The sequence below is a fragment of the Rhipicephalus microplus genome, chromosome 3 (assembly GCF_043290135.1).
Source record: "Rhipicephalus microplus isolate Deutch F79 chromosome 3, USDA_Rmic, whole genome shotgun sequence".
Taxonomy (NCBI): Eukaryota; Metazoa; Arthropoda; class Arachnida; order Ixodida; family Ixodidae; genus Rhipicephalus; species Rhipicephalus microplus.
This window is the reverse complement of record NC_134702.1, coordinates 253333473-253350966: the sequence shown is the minus strand read 5'-3', so window position 1 is coordinate 253350966 and position 17494 is coordinate 253333473. Positions and strand designations below refer to the sequence as shown.

The 17494-nt window shown below is 47.7% G+C and overlaps 1 protein-coding gene across 5 annotated transcripts in view; it reads right to left on the bottom strand.

The window, feature by feature from the left end:
- The window catches only part of LOC119168643 (cytochrome P450 3A16), a 291485-nt gene that overhangs the window by 84309 nt on the left and 189682 nt on the right, over positions 1-17494 (bottom strand). For all 5 annotated transcript variants that reach the window (XM_075890905.1, XM_075890902.1, XM_075890901.1 and 2 more), the window contains one exon: positions 5678-5762. In XM_075890905.1, coding sequence (XP_075747020.1) covers positions 5678-5762 — 85 coding nt within the window. The remainder of the gene's footprint in view (positions 1-5677; positions 5763-17494) is intronic.

The following is a 17494-nucleotide window of genomic DNA, read 5'->3' as shown; positions in this document are numbered from 1 at the left end:
TATGGATTATTTATGACTTTCCACTGAAGTAATGGTACAAGTGAAGGAGATGCGATACTGAGATCTATGGAGGAGTAAGTATTGTTTGCAAGGTTATAATATGTTGCCTCTTTTCTATTCAACAGACAAGCACCTGATGAAAAGAGGAACTGTTCAATGAGACGACCTCGTGCATCACATCGACAGTCACCCCATAAACCGCTGTGCGCATTCAGGTCCCCTAGAACCAAATAAGGTTCTGGTAACTCATCTATTAAAGACTGGAAATCATGTTTTTCCAGGCGGTGTTGCGGCGGTATGTATAGAGAGCAAATGGCGACGAGCTTATTCAATAGAACTGCTCGAACAGCCACTGCCTCTACGAATGTTAGTAGTGGTAGATGACTGCATGCTACTCCTCGATTAACTATGATGGCTACACCACCAGATGACGCCACAGAATCATCTCTGTCCTTTCGGAAGACAACATATTGACGCAAAAAATTTGTATTCTTGGATTTTAAGTGTGTTTCCTGTACACACAGCACTTTTGGAGAATAATCGTGTAGAAGTTCTTGGACATCGTCGAGGTTTCGAAGTAGTTTTCTGACGTTCCATTGTATAATTTGTGTCTCCATTATAGGAGTAAAGAAGTGCTGTGTGTACGAAATGAGTGTGGCTGGTGTCTAAAGAGAGAAGTGACTTATCTTACAGAGCCTTTAGAAGGCCCTGTAATTACCGTTTTGTCTTTTTTAGAGCGGTCGAGGGAACCCCGCCGCTCCTTTGGCGCAGTCTGCGCCGGTGCAGTTGATGTGTCCATCGCCTCAGGAGAGACGACAGATAATGTTTTCGTTGTAGGCTTCGTCGTGACAGACGGAGCCTTAAACCCCACCGGGCTGGAGGTAGAGGGGACCTCTTTAGTTTGTGTGGTGCCCTGGCTACTGCCAAGGTTCACAGGGGCCTTCGGTGAGGCTCAAGGAGGGTGGGGCAGCCGAGGGTGCTCCCCCCATGGGGGCTTGTGGCGTTTGCCTCGGCACGCTGTGCGTGGTCCAAGGCATTGCCGAAAACCGAGGTGGTGCTGACCCCCCTCGCACCACTTCGGCATACGATGTGTTCCCAGCAAAATGCGGGGAGACGCGCTGCCGCGCTTCACGGAAACTTATGTTCCATTTAAACTTTGCAATAACAATTTCTTTTTTCATTTTCCAGGCCACGCATGACCTGGAATATGCAGGATGGTCACCCTCACAGTTTGCGCAGTGCACTTGTAGCTGACAGTCATTGTCAGCGGTATGACCTTTCGTGCCGCATTTCGCGCAGGTAATCTGTCCTCGGCAGCTCTGGATGCTGTGCCCGAACCTCTGACACTTAAAGCAGCGCCGCGGGTTGGGTATGTATGGTCTAACTGGCAGTTTAAGATATCCTGTTGCTATTTCAGTGGGGAGGGTGCTAGATGCGAAAGTTAGTATGACGTGCTTCGTTGGGAGTTCCTTATTTTTTCTTCTTATTTTGATACGCTGCACCTGAATGACGTTTTCCTCTTTCCAGCCTGTTAGAAGTTCATCATCAGAGAGGTCCATCAGGTCTCTATCTGTGACAACACCCTTCACTGTGTTCATGGTTCGATGCGGTGTGATTGTGATAGACTGATCCCCAAATGCTGCGAGTTTATGTAGTCTTTGGTACTGTGCGTTGTCTTTTATTTCAAGTAACAGGTCACCACTGGCGGTCTTTGTGGCCTTGTAGCCTGCGCCCAGCGTTTCTATGAGACATTTGGAGAGGAGGAAAGGTGAAATACTTGTAGCTTTCTTTTCTGTACTTTCACAGTGGATAATGTGGTACTTGGGGAAGTTATATTTTTTGTTGGGAACAAATTCAAAAATTGATCGGTGCGTACCTGCTTTAAGCCGGTACGATCAGACATTAGGAGTAATGCTCCTTGCATGCCTTTCTTATTTTTGTTCAGCAGCGTTGGCGGCCACCCACCACGGAGCCCAACGAGGGGACGCGACAAGTTTACAGATGCTGAAAACTGCAGACGCAGCCGTACAACGCCACTATAACCAAATGCGCCTAGACCAAGGTAGGCTATTTGCACAGGGTTAACCCTAGCCGCCAGGAAGTTCGGAAGTAAACGGAAGAGAGTAGAAGACAGGACAGATAAATAGTAAGAGATAAAGACGAAGATGCAGGGAGAGAGGGATAGGAATAGGCGACTGCCGATTTCCCCTGGGTGGGTCAGCCCAGGGGTGCCGTCTACGTGAAGCCGGGGCCAAAGGGGTGTGTTGCCTCTGCCGGGGGGCCTTAAAGGTCCAATCGCCCAGCGTCAGCTCAACCCCCAGGTTCCCCTTTTCCCCGGACACGGCAAAGCCACGCACGGCTAGGCGTGGGAGGGAGTGACAACTCCCCCGTTAGCTCGGGTCCGTGGTGTCGCTACACACCAAACGCCTGCTTTTACAGGCGCCCCTGCGGGCAAGTCCTGGTTGTCCGCATTCCGATAGATAAGCGGAAAAGGGGGTCTAAATAGTAAAAAAAAGATCATCAAAAAACGAGAAGAGAATGAGAAAGACTTCTGGCTGGACACGCCGAGTTACCGATATACGCCAGTGGAGGAAGACCTCTTCCCGGACAAGTCGTTGCAACCATAGAGTTTCTCAAAATTAACTAGAAGGCACTCTGGTGCTGTGATCGTTCAGCGACCATGGGAATGATTGTCTTCGTACTTGCTGGTGGCGAATCGTACTTGCGGCTTCGTTTAATGCTGTGTTTTGGTTTTATTTTGAGAGAAAGATTCAACCCTTTTGAACTTCATGACCCGATTTCGAAAGACAAGTCTAAAAAATGAGATGCTGAAGCGCAATCGCTGAACATTTGCTAATATTTGTTTCGTGAAAAAAACAACTTCAAGCCACACGAACAAACACGGAGCCAGAAGCAGGCCACAAGTACGAATATAAGACAAATGTGTGTACTACCCATCATTCCCATGCTCGCTGAAGCGCCGTGTGTTGCAGCTCCTATAGACACTAGCGCCAGAGTTCCCTCTAGTGTATATTAGGAAACTCTATGGGCTGTGTTTCAAAATTCACCGTAGATGGCTAAATAGACAGCTAAATTGACGGCGGCCATCTTAAGTGTCTTTCCAATTCTCACGTAGCCGGCGAAGTAGACAGCTCCGAGAAGACCACATCGTAGACAAATACGATGCAGGCTACTTTGCTGTCCAAACAAGATGGCGGCTCAGCGAATTGCTCAGATAGATCAAATCTAGCCAGAATGGCCGTCTGCACACAAGCAGACGAGTTCCCAGACGCTTAATGTCAGTAAAGTTTATTTGTTTTTGATTTCAACACAAAACAAGCCAGAAAAAACAACTGTTACGTTGGTTTCTTTTTGCTTTTTCTTCTCGACGCGAGGTGGAGCATCGTCGCGTAAAAGCTGTCTTGACGTGTTTCAATTCTCGGACAGCATGGGCTTGGTGCGGTCTTTTAAGCAGTCTGCGTATACAGTCTACGTGCTGTCTAAGAGTTTGAACACAGCCATGGTTGCAACGCTGGAGGCTACAAACCAGGCTTCGCGACTTCAGGCTTCCCGACCTAGCATTTCAAGAATTCTGTGTGGAAGCGTTGGTAACTAGGCGGCATCAAGGGCTTACCAGTGCTCAAAAATTGATATGCGGGGTTTAACGTCTCAAAACTACCATCTGTTTATGACAGACGCCGTAGTGGAGGGCTCCAGAAATTGTTACCACCTGGAGTTGTTTAACATGCACCCAAATCTAAGCACACAGAGATACAACACTTTCGCCTCCATCGAAAATTCATCCGCCGTAGCAGGGATTTGTTCCCGCGACCTGCGGGTCAGTGGCGGAGTACCTTAGGCACTAGAACACCACGGCGGGGAGACTTATTAGTGCTCAAGGAACGACAAGTGGCAAGGATTTGAGAGAAACCGTTGACCCGCAATACGCAGGTTGTGGAACTTGTAGCACCGGATAATATCGCACCGTTACTCAAGATTAAAGATGCCTTCGTGAGAACTGGAGACGCTAGATTTCAACGCGCGAACCATTTCGACATGGTGACCTCGACAGAGGGGAGCCGGATAGCAAGGACGACAAGCCAAAGAAGAGTGCACGAACTTAATGGTACGCAAACTCGCCTTCACCCTGTACACTGCTCTCAACATGGTCCTAAAGAGCAACTTGCCGCCAAGATGTCTGCAGCACGATGACAACTTCAATCAAGTAGATATTGCATCTCATCTTTAAGAAACTGTTATAGAAAGAGGTGTATCGTGCAGCCTACGCATGTGTTGCACGTAGTAGCTAGCTTGCATTTACGGACAGTACAAATTAGCCAGCACGTACCGCTGTTGTCAATGGCTATATATACTCGAGTGCGTGAAAAACAAAGCACTTTTTAATTATTGCGTTCGAGCTGACCTATACACCTGTTACCGCTAAATTTTGATGCCCGTAAACAACCTAAATCTTATTACTCAAACGATAGTGCTTCCCTCTTGAGTTGTCTATGTCACCTAGTTAATGCTGCATATTGTCTGCTTGCACGATCACACCTGCCTTCTGTTCACGTGAGGCACTGCTGCGATACGTTTCCCTCACCCTGATTAGTATGGTTTTTGAGATAGTATTGGAGTTTCTGAGCGTCCTCCTCCCCCCCCCCCGTAAAGTGACATTTACCTTTATATACATGAGGTTGCCTTACCAGACTCTTTCCTTGAACAATTGTCGCATTGGATTTACACTCGTTTATAACGCAAACATCGAATATATAACAAAAAAGAACAAATAGTTTTGTGACGATTTGGTCTATTTCTGCCACGCAACACAAAATACTTTCGCTTCCTTTTCTTCGCGTGCAGGTTTTGGCTATCTTTTACTTGATGCATCGTCTTTTCACTGTCGTCCTCTAATCTATCGGTGTCAATACTGCAAGAGTTCGTTACAGATATTTCCGACTACTGTGAAATCCTTCATGTAGTCGCGTGGCCACTTTCTATCAATTGATTAATTGATCGATGTGTGGCTTGACGTCCTAAAACCACCCTATGATTATGCATTGATTGATATGTGGAGTTTAACGTCCCAAAACCACCATATGATTATGAGAGACGCCGTAGTGGAGGGCTCCGGAATTTTTGACTACCTGGGGTTCTTTAACGTGCACCCAAATCTGAGCACACGGGCCTACAACATTTCCACCTCCATCGGAAATGCAGCCGCCGCAGGCGGGATTCAATCCCGCGACCTGCGGGTCAGCAGCCGAGTACCTTTGCCACTAGACCACTGTGGTGCGGCCCCTATGATTATGCAAGACGCCATAGTAGAGGGCTCCGGAAATTTCGACTACCTGGGGTTCTTTAACGTGCACCCAAATCTGAGCACACGGGCCTACAGCGTTTCCGCCTCCATTGAAAATGCAGCCGCCGCAGCCGGGATTTGATCCCGTGGCTTACGGGTCAACAGCCGAATACCTTAGCCGTTGTACTACCGCGGCGGGACCATTTTCCACAAATGTAAAGGGTTTTTGTGATCACTTGCTTCCGCGCCGGAGATCTGAAAAGTTTTTAGCCGAGTTCTTTGCCATATGATCATTACACAGCATAGCACTTTAATGAATCAATCGCTTCTTGGATATCCAGCAGTTGCCAATGAAAATGGTAGTTCATTATTTACCCCGTTTGTTGGCGTCTTTCTGCTGGAGCCCGTCTTCTTCCTTGCACTCTGCGTTCGTCAGGAGGTGAACGAAATCAGTCTCTTCCTGAAATGAACGCGTGGGAAGAAAATCAGTAATCAGTCGGGTAATGCGAGTACTATTCTATATTAGCAAAGCCATGCTGATTTTTCATTTTAAGCAAGAAACATTTATTATTACTGGCAAAGCAAGGACATAGCCCTGCAAGAAACAGTTATCGGTGAGCCCTGCTAACGCGGTTCGCGTCCTACAGCAACGTGAGAGGCGTCCGTGTGTGCCACATTCAACGCGCATTGGCGTCGCTGAGATGCGCAGTCGGCGTCGGACAATAAGCGTGTGCACGGACGAGGATATCAAAAGCGCGTCGCGTGTTCGCTCAGGGCTCTCTTTCTGGCCTTCGTTACGGCTGGTGCTGTCTCATGGCGTTGCTCTTGTAAAGGCGCGTCTGCTCGCCTAGTTGCCAAGTTCTGTAACTGTGTAAATGGATTGTCTATTCTTTGTGTGAACAAGAACACTCGCAAGTGTTCCTCCTTCCTCGGCGCCTGGCTGGACAGTCTGTAGCCCGCTCCTTGGTCACATCAACTTGTTGGAAGCGGTGCGGTTCGGTTGGATTCGGTGCTGTTCTTTCCTGGTGCCGATGTTGGTGAGTGCTCACTTTCTCAGAGACTCTACCGGGTGTTTCGAATAGATGGTGATGTCTTTCTGAAAGGGTAGGTTGTTTACTGCTTTGTGAAGGCAGTGTTTATCAAGGTACCTTCACAAGAGTCAAAGCCACGGAAGTCTGCACTAGGTGACCATGAATTTGCACACGTTAAAGAAACCAGGTTTAGTACTACTTTTGTGTGAGGAGCTAGACATTGAGGTAGCGAGGATACACAGGAAGCCGAATTTAACACAGGTGAGTGAGGATTCCGGCGCCGATGCGGAGAGGCTCTGCGATAGTTGAGGGCCCGTGCATGCCAGGCGTAAGGAAGCCGATGAACTAGGGTGGCTTGTGCTTGAGAGAGAGCCCGCCAGGCGTAAAGAGGAAGCTGCAGCCCATGAAAGAGTAATGGAGCGATTGATGCTTCCGCTTCGGAGTCTTCTGGCGAAACGTGCCAGTGGTCAGGCCACCGTAAACGAAATGATTCCGATAGACCAAACAAGATAAGCTTGGAAGGTGCGGCTGAGCTAGCTGCTGAATACAGCGTCCAGCGCCAGTCGAAGATAACAGGCGTCACAAGCGTGGCCGAAAACAAGGATGACTCGCTTGTGGAGGAAGGTTCATCTCGGCATAGGTTATATGAGGTACCTCCGACGGAGCAAGAAGAGTATGCAGACGCACTCCCCAAAGCAGAAAGCATACAGCCAGAGGTGCTGCAGTCCGCAGATAGCGAAGTGCATAGGCAGGATTGTCATAATGAAACATTGAGTTGTGCGGAATGCAACCATACAAGCGCAGAAAGTGACACAGGAGGTGATAAACATGAAGAGCCGAGCTCCTTCAGTGAGATGAAGCTACTGTATTGTCGGTGGTTCCTCGGGTTACAGAGGGCACATCCTCGAGGATATTTAGTCCTTCGCGTTTTAAGCTGGAGGAATGCGTGCGTATAAAGGTAGGGGTCGATCGAACGCTCCCATTTTCGTGCGTATTGAAACAAGTTTTTTTTTTTGGTTGGAACCCCGGTGTAGCTGTGCCCGGCAGGGTGATTACTTGAAGGGTCCGGGAGGTCTAACGCGGGTTTTGGGACAGGTGTAACAAATAACTTTTTTTCTAGACGACCATTTCTCTAGACTTTGTTGAGCGTGCGAAAAGGTAAGGTTCACCAGTCTGGTTCGAAATGCAATCCCGTGAGCCTTAATTAAAACTGGTCACCACCATGCTGCAGGCTTCCATGTTGAAAAAAGTGCCGCCACATCCACGAAGTGAATGATGATGAGTGGGCGAAGCTCCGGAGGTAAACCTGGTAAACCATGAATCCTCCGTACATTTTGCCCACTCGATTTTATTGCAACGCTCCCCCTAGAGTACGTCGCCGCACTATATCGAACGATGACACGCGCCATATGTGGCATCATTCCTATTTTATAACACCTCGCATCTTTCATAATCAACTACACGTACCGCCGTCTAGTTTATAACATCTTGCATCTTTTGGATGGACGGACGGACGGACGGATGGATGAATGGACGGACGGATGGACGGATGGACGGATGGATATGGCTGTACCCTTTAGATCGGGCGGTGGCCTGCGTAATACCTAATGTCGTCAGCTACAAGTACCGACATCTAGTGAACACTGCAAGAACTGAACGAGAGGTGGCTACATACAGGGGACGCACAGCCCACGCCTTAAGGAGCTTCGCTCCTAAAAGTTAAGCAGGCAGCCCAGAAGTAAGTTCACAGCTTGTGATCTTTGAGAAAGCGAGGACGTCTCGCTGGCAGTGTTGGGTTGCAGTGCACTGCTTTGTGCTTGAGCCACGTAAAGTCAAGCTACACCTACTGGCCCCACATATGAGCAAGGAGGGCACGACGAACCAGACTTTGGACTGCGGCCTTTCTGCTGGGCTTCGTGCCGTGATCGAGTAGGGAACAGCCAGGCGGCAGTGACCGCGCCAGGACAGCTGTTGAGCTGCATGTTCGAACCCAGCGTGCTTTGGTGTTCGGTGGATTTTGGCGACGCCGAAATGCACTTGTTGTGCGACGTGCTCTGTGCGGTGTGTGTGTTTCGGTGGACAACCGGTGTGACGCGTATGGACAATGTTCACGGATCATGAACATACAAGGGTCACTTTAGAGAGCAGCGGCACTGCAGCCCTTACGTGACCTATTCGAGCGGCGGACGAGTTGTTATGACTGGCAGAGCAAAAACATAGCCCTGCAAGAGGCAGTCATCGGTGAACCCGGCTAACGCGGTCAGCGTCCAGCAGCAACGCGAGAGGCGTCCGTGTGTGCCACATCGAACGCACATCAGCGTCACCAAGACGCGCAGTCGGTGTCGGACATAAAGCGCGAGATCGGACGAGGGTATAAAAAGCGCATCACGTTTGCGCTCAGGGCTCTGTCGGTGGCCTTTGTTACGGCAGTTCGTGTGTGATGCAAAGGCGCGTCTTGACGCCTAGTGTATTGAACTCCTATAAGTATGTAAATAAATGATGTGTTCGTGTCATCAAGAAGCTCGCAAAGGTTCTTCTGTCCTGGCGTTTGGGTGTCTGCTTGTGCCCCGCTCTTCGGTAACATTCCATAGTGTTTTGACTGCATCTGTTCATCTGTCTACAATCAACGTTCTACACTCACGTGGTTGTTTGATGGGTGTATATGAACCATCATGTTGCATGATAAGAGTATTTTACGAACAAAAATGACAGCACCTGATGAAAATGTGGCCACAACTCAAGAACGGATAGGCAATAGGGGTTTTAGGGGTTTATTGACCATTTTATTTTTTACACACCAGCATTGCCACAGTGGGCGTTACTGCAAGGAGTGTAGGGTTGCTTTTAAAAAACGGCATTCACGCTAACAAAATGCGGTGAAACCCATACTTGTCCAAAATTCTCACAATAACAGGTGATAGAGCATTCTGTTGTCTGAAGGGGTTTGCAGAAAATTCATGCCCGAGAACAGCACCTCCAAAAAAAAAAATTCTGAACATTTCAGTGCATGGCCGCGTTTCGACGGCACACTAGTGGGTAACACGCCTTTCTCACTCAATGTTGGTTTTATAATTGTAAAAACAATAAAAAAGTCAGTGAAATCTATTTACACCGTTAGTCCAAGGCGTGTCACGATAATTTACGGTTGCTTTGCATCAAGCATATTTTATATTGTAACTGTTCAGTACAAACGTGCCTTCTTATTTGGCACCTTTTAAACTGCTCCAAAAACAGCTGTGCGCAGATTCCAACAAACACAACCATTATCAACATACGTAAAATGCAGTTGCTCTTTGAATTTTTCCCGTGAATGTAGCATATTGCACCTGAATTATCACCGGTACCTGTACATGGCTGCCACTACGCATGTCTGAAGCCAAGAACAACCCTCTGAATACATGAGCAGCTTAGAGTAAAACATTCACGTTGAAACTTGCCGTGTGTTACATGGAGTTAGAAATGGGTGACCGTTTGATACGACGGGTTATATTGACAGTGTATATTGGTAGACAAAAAAACGCTGCAGTGCGATCCGCCGCCCCAACTTTGCAAAAATGGCATCCTCAATAATTCAACCACGGACCCCCTATATCCGACCGGAGATGCCTCTTTTAGTTAGGCTATATTGTCAAGGTGTCGAGAAAACGAAGAAGGGAGCAGACTGTAGGTCGAGGACTAAACTGCTTCTGCAGCCGAATTAGTGGGTACGTAGAAGGAAATTGAGATTACAACAAGACACTGGCACTAATATCAGTGAACTGAGCGCCAGCCATAGATCACCTGACAAACGGCGAAGCGTGTCAGCATTCATACAATTGCCATCAAACATTCTAGCGTTAGCGCAAACGGCGACGTAGGCTCCAGAATATTCTGAAATGCTCACGAAGTGGGCGTAATTTCGACAAAATGATCTACTGCAGTCTTGTAGCTTCTCGAACTCTGTAGGAGTGGTTTGCGCTGAGAGAGAGAAAGAGAGATAAAGATGCAAGGAAAGGCAGGGAGGTTAACCAGACGCACATCCGGTTTGCTACCCTGCACTGGGGAAGGGATGAAGGGGAGAAAAGAGGTTGCAGAGAGATGAGAAGGTACACACAATCACGAGCACACTCGGGGAGCACACACAGTCTACAGGCGGTCGCTCAGGTTTGTTGACTTTAGGTAAAGTAGCAGTGCTTTAGTTGCTTTCTGCGCAAGTGAGGCAGATGCCCAAAGTCCTAGTATCTTCTGCACACAAAATGGTCCGGGGTCAAGTTGATTCAAAATCATCCGGAGCTGGCATCGCTGTGTGTCGTAGCAAGCGCAGCTGCACAGGACGTGTTCGATGGTCTCTTCAGCTCCGCAGTAGTCGCATGTAGAAATGTCTGCCATACCAATGCGAAAGGAGTACACCTTTGTAAATGAAACACCCAACCAAAGGCGGCATAACAGTGTCGCATCGGAGCGGGAAAGTTGTGATGGTAGCTTTAGCTTGAGCGAAGGATCCAGTTCATAAAATTGACACCTTTGGAAGCTGGTAGACAACCAGAATGTGCGTGTGAGATCTCGAGCCAGCAGGTAAAGTTGTCTTGCTGCATCATTCCTTGATAGAGGAATTGGGACTACACGGGTTACTTCATAGGCTGAGCGGGCTGCATCATCGGCTAATTGATTTCCGGTAATACCGATATGTCCAGGCAGCCATTGATATATAATATGCCCTCGTGCCAGAGCTTCATGATGGCAATGTCTTATTTCTTGTACCAATTGGTCATGACTCCTCCTACGCATGGCAGACTGCAAACTCTGAAGCGTTGCCTTCAAATTACAGAATATGACCCATTTTCCTGGACGTTCTTGAACGAGATATTGCAAAGCAGCCCTTATAGCAGCAAGCTCTGATGCCGTAGATGTAGTCATATGTGGCAACTTAAACTTGATTGCCATTGCTGCAGCCGGAATTACAGAGGCACCTGATGAGCTGCTAAACGAGACGGACCCATCAGTGTATATATGCGTTCGGTCTTAGTACAACTCATGCAATAATAGCAGTGTTGCTTGCTTCAATGGTACTCTGGAGTGATTGCGTTTCTTTTTGATTCCCGGAATTTCTAGACGTACTTGCGGCTGGTCGAGGCACCACGAAGGACATGCCATTCTCGCAGTTGGCGTATATCCTGATGGAATGCTGTTAGGTGCTTGGCTATGACGTCTGAAAATGTAGCACGTGGTCTTCCGGAGGGTGGTTTGCGCTGAGAATTGCGTACAGCGTAACGGGATGAAGGGAAATCTTGGAAGAACCGTGACATTGCTTCCCTGTGAAAAAGCATCGTCCCCAAGCCTTAACAATAGTGTAAAGTACAATAATAATGTAAGAAAGCACAAATAAGGAAGCACAATACAGCAGTTATAACAATAAAATACACTCTTCCAGGTCATTACACGTTTATAAAACGGCCTGAGGTGCGCGACATGGATGACTTCAGGTTGCGATCGGCACCGTTTAGAGTTCGTAATCCCTTCGGGGACAACCTCGTAGTCGAGTGGGCCACGACGTCGTACTACCCTGTATGGCCCGAAGTACCGCAAAAGTTTTTCAATGAGTCCTCGAGGGGGCATCTGCGTACATACCTGTGATGTAGTAGATTGGAAAATGCGAGCATAGCAGACGACAGTGCCACATCATCTGGAAGATGCCAAGAATAAAGGGACATTGAAGCGCGCTATATCAAGAAAGTAAGGAAGGCGCTCGCGCAGAACGAAGCTGTTTGGACGCCGAAAAGACGACGCAAGGGAGCCTAGAACAAAACCCCAACTACGCAGAAGGTTCGAAAAGCCGGGTTCCGGTCCTCGAGCCATTGACGTCCTCGGAGCACGGCGTGTCGGCGTGGCCAGTTACGAAATCTGGGTGAGTGGTCCTGCTGATATCTCCAGTACGGCGAGCACCCGCAAAAAGACCTGAGCTGCCGACCATGTCTAGCGAGCTGACATCGCTGACAGTGTGCGGCTACGCCTAGACCTGGTTATGCCCTCTATAGCGGTATGCTGACCTAGCACCCAAGCAACGACTGCATCCGAGCACTCAACGGGTTCCAATTGAAGGCACCAGGCTACGGCCCAGACTGTGAGACTGTTTATTCTTTTCCTAAGTGTGTGAATCGCCTGCGTGTACGACGCCTAATACTGTATTTGCATTAGTTTTTTTCTCGTTCAAATTAACTTCATTTCGTTTTTGGCACTGTATACATCTTCCTCGCCTCAGACGCCTTGCTACGTTACGAACCTAACCACGACATATCTGGCGTCCACGAGACAAGACTACTTCTCTTACATCTAAGAAGAGCATCACATCGCATATGTGTGTGCGATTGTCTGTGATGGAGGCAGATAAGCTGACGGCAATCGGAAAGGAATCGGTAATAAATGGTGCAGCACTGAAAGATTGGATGGACCTAGAACGCGCACACGAAAAAGAGGCACGTGACGCTCGTCTGGCTGAACGAAATGCCGCGAAAAAAGCCGAGGCAGAGGCAGTCGCTAGATTACAAGCAGAGAAGTAAGTTCTTGAGCTCAAGTTAAGGTTGCATCAGTTAGGTGTGACAGCAGGTAGCACAACTACTGGGCAGCTTACCGAGGGTGCACCCGTAGGCACCACGCAGAGCTACCAAAGTCCACATAAACTCATCCCAGCCTTTAACCAGGAACGCGATGAGCTTGACGCATATATACAGCGATTTAGGCGCATCGCTACTAGTCAAGACTGGCCGCAAGACAAAGGGCCCTATCACTAAGACTTGGCTTGAACGGAGAAGCCTTGAGTGTAGTTGGTAGGATGGCACCTGAACATTCCACGGACTACGTAACTTTGAAGGAAACGCTACTACAACGCTTTAGGTTCACGGAAGAAGGCTATCGGACAAAATTTCGATCAGCGAAACCAGATAACTGAAACGGGCACACAGTTTGCTGGGCATCTATTAGGTTATTTTGACCATTGTCAAGAAATGGCCAACACAGACCGGACCTACGATGCCCTGCGAGACAAAATTGTCTCGGAGCACTTTCTCACACAAGGCCATGAGAAACTAGCTGCGTTTCTTAAAGAAACTGTGAAAGCCTTGAAAAACTTGCGGAGGCTACAGACCGCTACTTGGAGGCCGAGGGTTTGATTAACCTTGGCAAATGTAAAGGCGATATCCTGAGCAAGCCCCGAGGTCAAACTTGAGCGTCTGAGCGGCAAGACGACAAACAGAGACAGCAGTGCTTCCTTTGTAACAAAAGGGTCACAGAGCTGCTGATTGCTGGACAAACACAAAGGGTCCAGGTACAAATCCACCCTTTTGTGCAAAATGTTGCCACACCAGGCATAAAACAGGTGACTGCTCCAAAAAGGACAACAGCGTTGAGAAGGCCTCATGCTCTTTTCAACAAACAGGTGGAGCCAAGGTATTTAATTCAGACTAGCAGGCTTCCCTTTGTGTTCCTTATTGTCCGGAGTGCGCAGAAACGTACCCAGCCAAGCTGAAGGAAAAATCGATGTCCACGGGCGAAGGTGTACTCGAAGGACATCCCGCAAGAGTACTTCGACATACTGGATGCGATTCCATTATTGTCAAAAGGTCTCTCGTGGCAGATAGTAAACTAACTGGAAAGATTTCCTCGATTCACCTCTTAAATGGACGGTTGATAAAGCTGTCTGAAGCACACGGGAAATTATTTCCCGTGTTGCTTAACTGGCAAGACTCGACTATTTTGTATGAATAATTCTTTATATCATGTTGTCTTGGGAAATGTGGAAGGCATTCGAGATGCTCACAATCCTGATAACGATTGGAAGAGCCGTCTTTACACCCGGAACACTGTACAAGAGTATTCTGGCGCAGAAAATTCTGGTTCTGCAGACGTACCCTTGTATGCAAAGACTTCGACGTCAGCTGCAAGAAAAACACGTTTCAAGACAAACGTTGCTGCAGTGAACCGACAGGCAGGAAATCCGCATATACTCCAGGCTCCAGTTATTAACCCCTTGAACATCTGCTCACAGGACTTGAAGATCAAACAGGAAGACGACAGAGGCCTGCGGAAACGCCTAAAAGCCGTTAAAAAAGAGGTGAAGACAAGGTTTACTAAAATATTGTTCTTCATGAAGGACGGAATTCTCTATCGCATGTACACGCTTCACTCTAAGAGGCAGGTGGATCAGCTTGTGGTACCGAGGTGCCTCCGACATTTTGTGATCAAACTGGCCCATGAAGGCACCCTTTGGGCCATCAGAGAATTAAGCCAACCACAGACTGGGTTCTCGAACAGTTCTACTGGCCAGGAGTTCAGTCAGACGTCACACGTTTTGTTAAATCGTGTTATATATGTCAAAGAAATATTCCGAAGCACTTGGTGGGTCGTGTATCACTCGGCAACACTCCTCTAATTGACACCCCGTTCAATAGAGTAGCCGTTGATGTCGTGGGTCCATTATCATTGGTGTCAGAGGGCGGAAACAAATACGTACTGACAATGGTGGACATGGCAACGAGCTATCCCTATGCTGTAGCACTGCCAAGCATCGAGACGGAGAAAGTCGCTCAGGCACTTCTGGAGATGTTTTCTCGTATAGGACTCCCGCGGGAGATAATTAGTCGCAGAGGGAAGTCATTCTCGTCACGCCTAATGGAGGAGCTAAGCCAACTCCTCTCCTTCAAACAACTGCCAACAACCCCATATCAGCCCATGGCTAATGGCCTTGTAGAGAGGTTCAATGGCACCCTGAAACATATGATAAGAAGAATGTGTCAAGAGAGTCCGAAGAAATGGGACCGGTACCTCGCACCCTTACTCTTCGCTTATCGCGAAGTTCCCCAGTCGAGCTTTGGCTTCTCTCCCTTCGACTTGCTCTAGGCCGTTACGTCAGAGGTCCCCGGGCGATATTGAATAAATTATTGGCCGCTGATTATATTGATTATGATGTAAAAACATCCTACGGGTACGTAGTTGAACGGTGGAATCGTCTTGAAGACATCTGCCGTTTAGCCAAGGAGGAGCTTCAGAAAGCAAAGATAGTACAGATGAAGCATCACGACCAATAGGCCAGACGACGTCAGTTATCCCCTGCAGACAAGGTTCTACTACTGCTTCTGTCGGATACCAACAAATTGTTTCTGACGTGAAAAGGATCCTTCAATGTTGTCGAGAGGAGAAATTATGTTGATTATTTCATTGACCTTGGTACAAAAGACACGTTATACCACATAAACCTACTGAAAAAGTATGAGGAACGGCAACCTGCACCACCGCATGAACCATCCGCTCTTTGCCAGGCGGATGACACCGAAAGTGACGAGCTACCATGCGTACCGTTCCAACGAAAGGAATCGTCTGCCGACGTAAGCTCATCGCAGTCACTTTCTCCTACCCAGCACGTGCAAGTCACCAACTTATTGTCCAGGCACGACAACGTATTTACGAAGGTTCCTAGCGAAACGCACCTCATACAGTGCAAGCTAAGATTGCCCACGGATAAACCCGCAAGCATGCGGCCATGCCCTTGGCCATTTGCTACGCAAGAAGTGGTACAGAAAAAAATAGCAACATACTACGAGAATGCATCATAGAACAATCGGAGTCTGCTTACGATTCACTTATAGTAGCTGTGAGAAAGAAGAACGGAACGATGCGTTTGTGCATCGATTTCAGACAACTTAACAAGGTTATAGTCAATGATAACGAGCCTAAACCCCATGTAGACATCGTCTAGGGTCAACTTGGACCAGCAAAATACTTTCCAAAGTTTGACTTCGCTAAGGGCTACTCGCAGGTTCCATGGAACAAGGCTCTCAACTAATGACTGCTTTCTCGACAGAATCAAAACTGCATCAATTTCAATTCATGCGGTTTGGTATTAAAACCACCCCAGCTGTGTTTAGCCGCCTCATGATGAAAGTGGTAGAAGACATACTGCACGTTTATTACTATTTAGACGATGTGCTCATTGCTACTGGCTCCGGGTGAGGGTACGGCTTCGCCACCTACCTCAGCAACGACAGCAACCCGGTACGACGCCCTTACGCAACCCCGTGATCCCGGTACCTTTACTGGAGAGGACAACGCGAATGTGGACATGTTTCTTGTCCACAATGTACGAGCGCGTCAGCAAGCAATACGGCTGGGACCCAACCGTTATGCTTGCGAATGTCATTTTCTACCTTGACAAGACCCCTCGCATCTGGTTTGAGACCCATGAACACAAAATCACAAGCTGGGAAATGTTTAAACAACAGCTCCACGACCTCTTTGGCAACCCGTTTGGTCAACAGCTTGATGCCCGAAAGCAATTGGCTGTACGTACACAGACGTCCACTCAGCCCTACTTGACTTATATTTAAGACGTCTTAGCGTTGTATCAAAGATTAGGTTAGGTTAATTTGGTTTTTATGGCGCAAAAGCAGCTAAGGCTATGCTGCGCCAGACACAAGACTTTCAGAAATGGACACTAAAAAGATGAGATTTTAAAGCTTATTTAACAAGTTACATTCTTTCAGAATGTTTAGCAAGTCAGGCAGAGGTACTAGAGGGTAATCTCCTAGGAACAAAGCAGGGTGTAAAGGTACGTGTTGTTTGTATAGCTTGCTGAAATGTTTTTGTCTCTGCGTTTCAATGGTAGGACATGTGATTAGGATGTGCATAAGTGTTCACGCTTTTTTGGCATTTTTCACACGTTGGTTGTTCTTCCTTTGCGAGTAAGAAGTTGTGTGTCAAGTGTGTGTGTCCAATGCGAAGTCGGCATAATACAACTTCAATAAACCGTTGCTGGTGACGGCAGGTCTTTCATTCCCCGAGTGTGGGTTTCACGAGGTGGAGCTAATTCTTCGTGCAGGTGTCCCATTGCTTTAGCCATTTTGCTAGTAGGACCAGGCGAATTGTTCTCTGGATATTTTTGAGGGGAATTTTACTTTTGTTACTGTTGTATGGGCTGCCTTAGAAGCATACTTATCTGCTTTTTCGTTTCCGGGTATCCCAACATGACTTGGGACCCAGCAGAAACGCATGCTGGTTGCCTGCCTGTTTAAGTATACCATGTTTAAAATGTCGCCCACTATTGGCTCACATTCGGATTTTATATGTAGTGATTTTAGTGTGCTTAGTGAGTCGGTGTATTTAATTGCTTTCTTGTATTTTTCAGCGATAATTT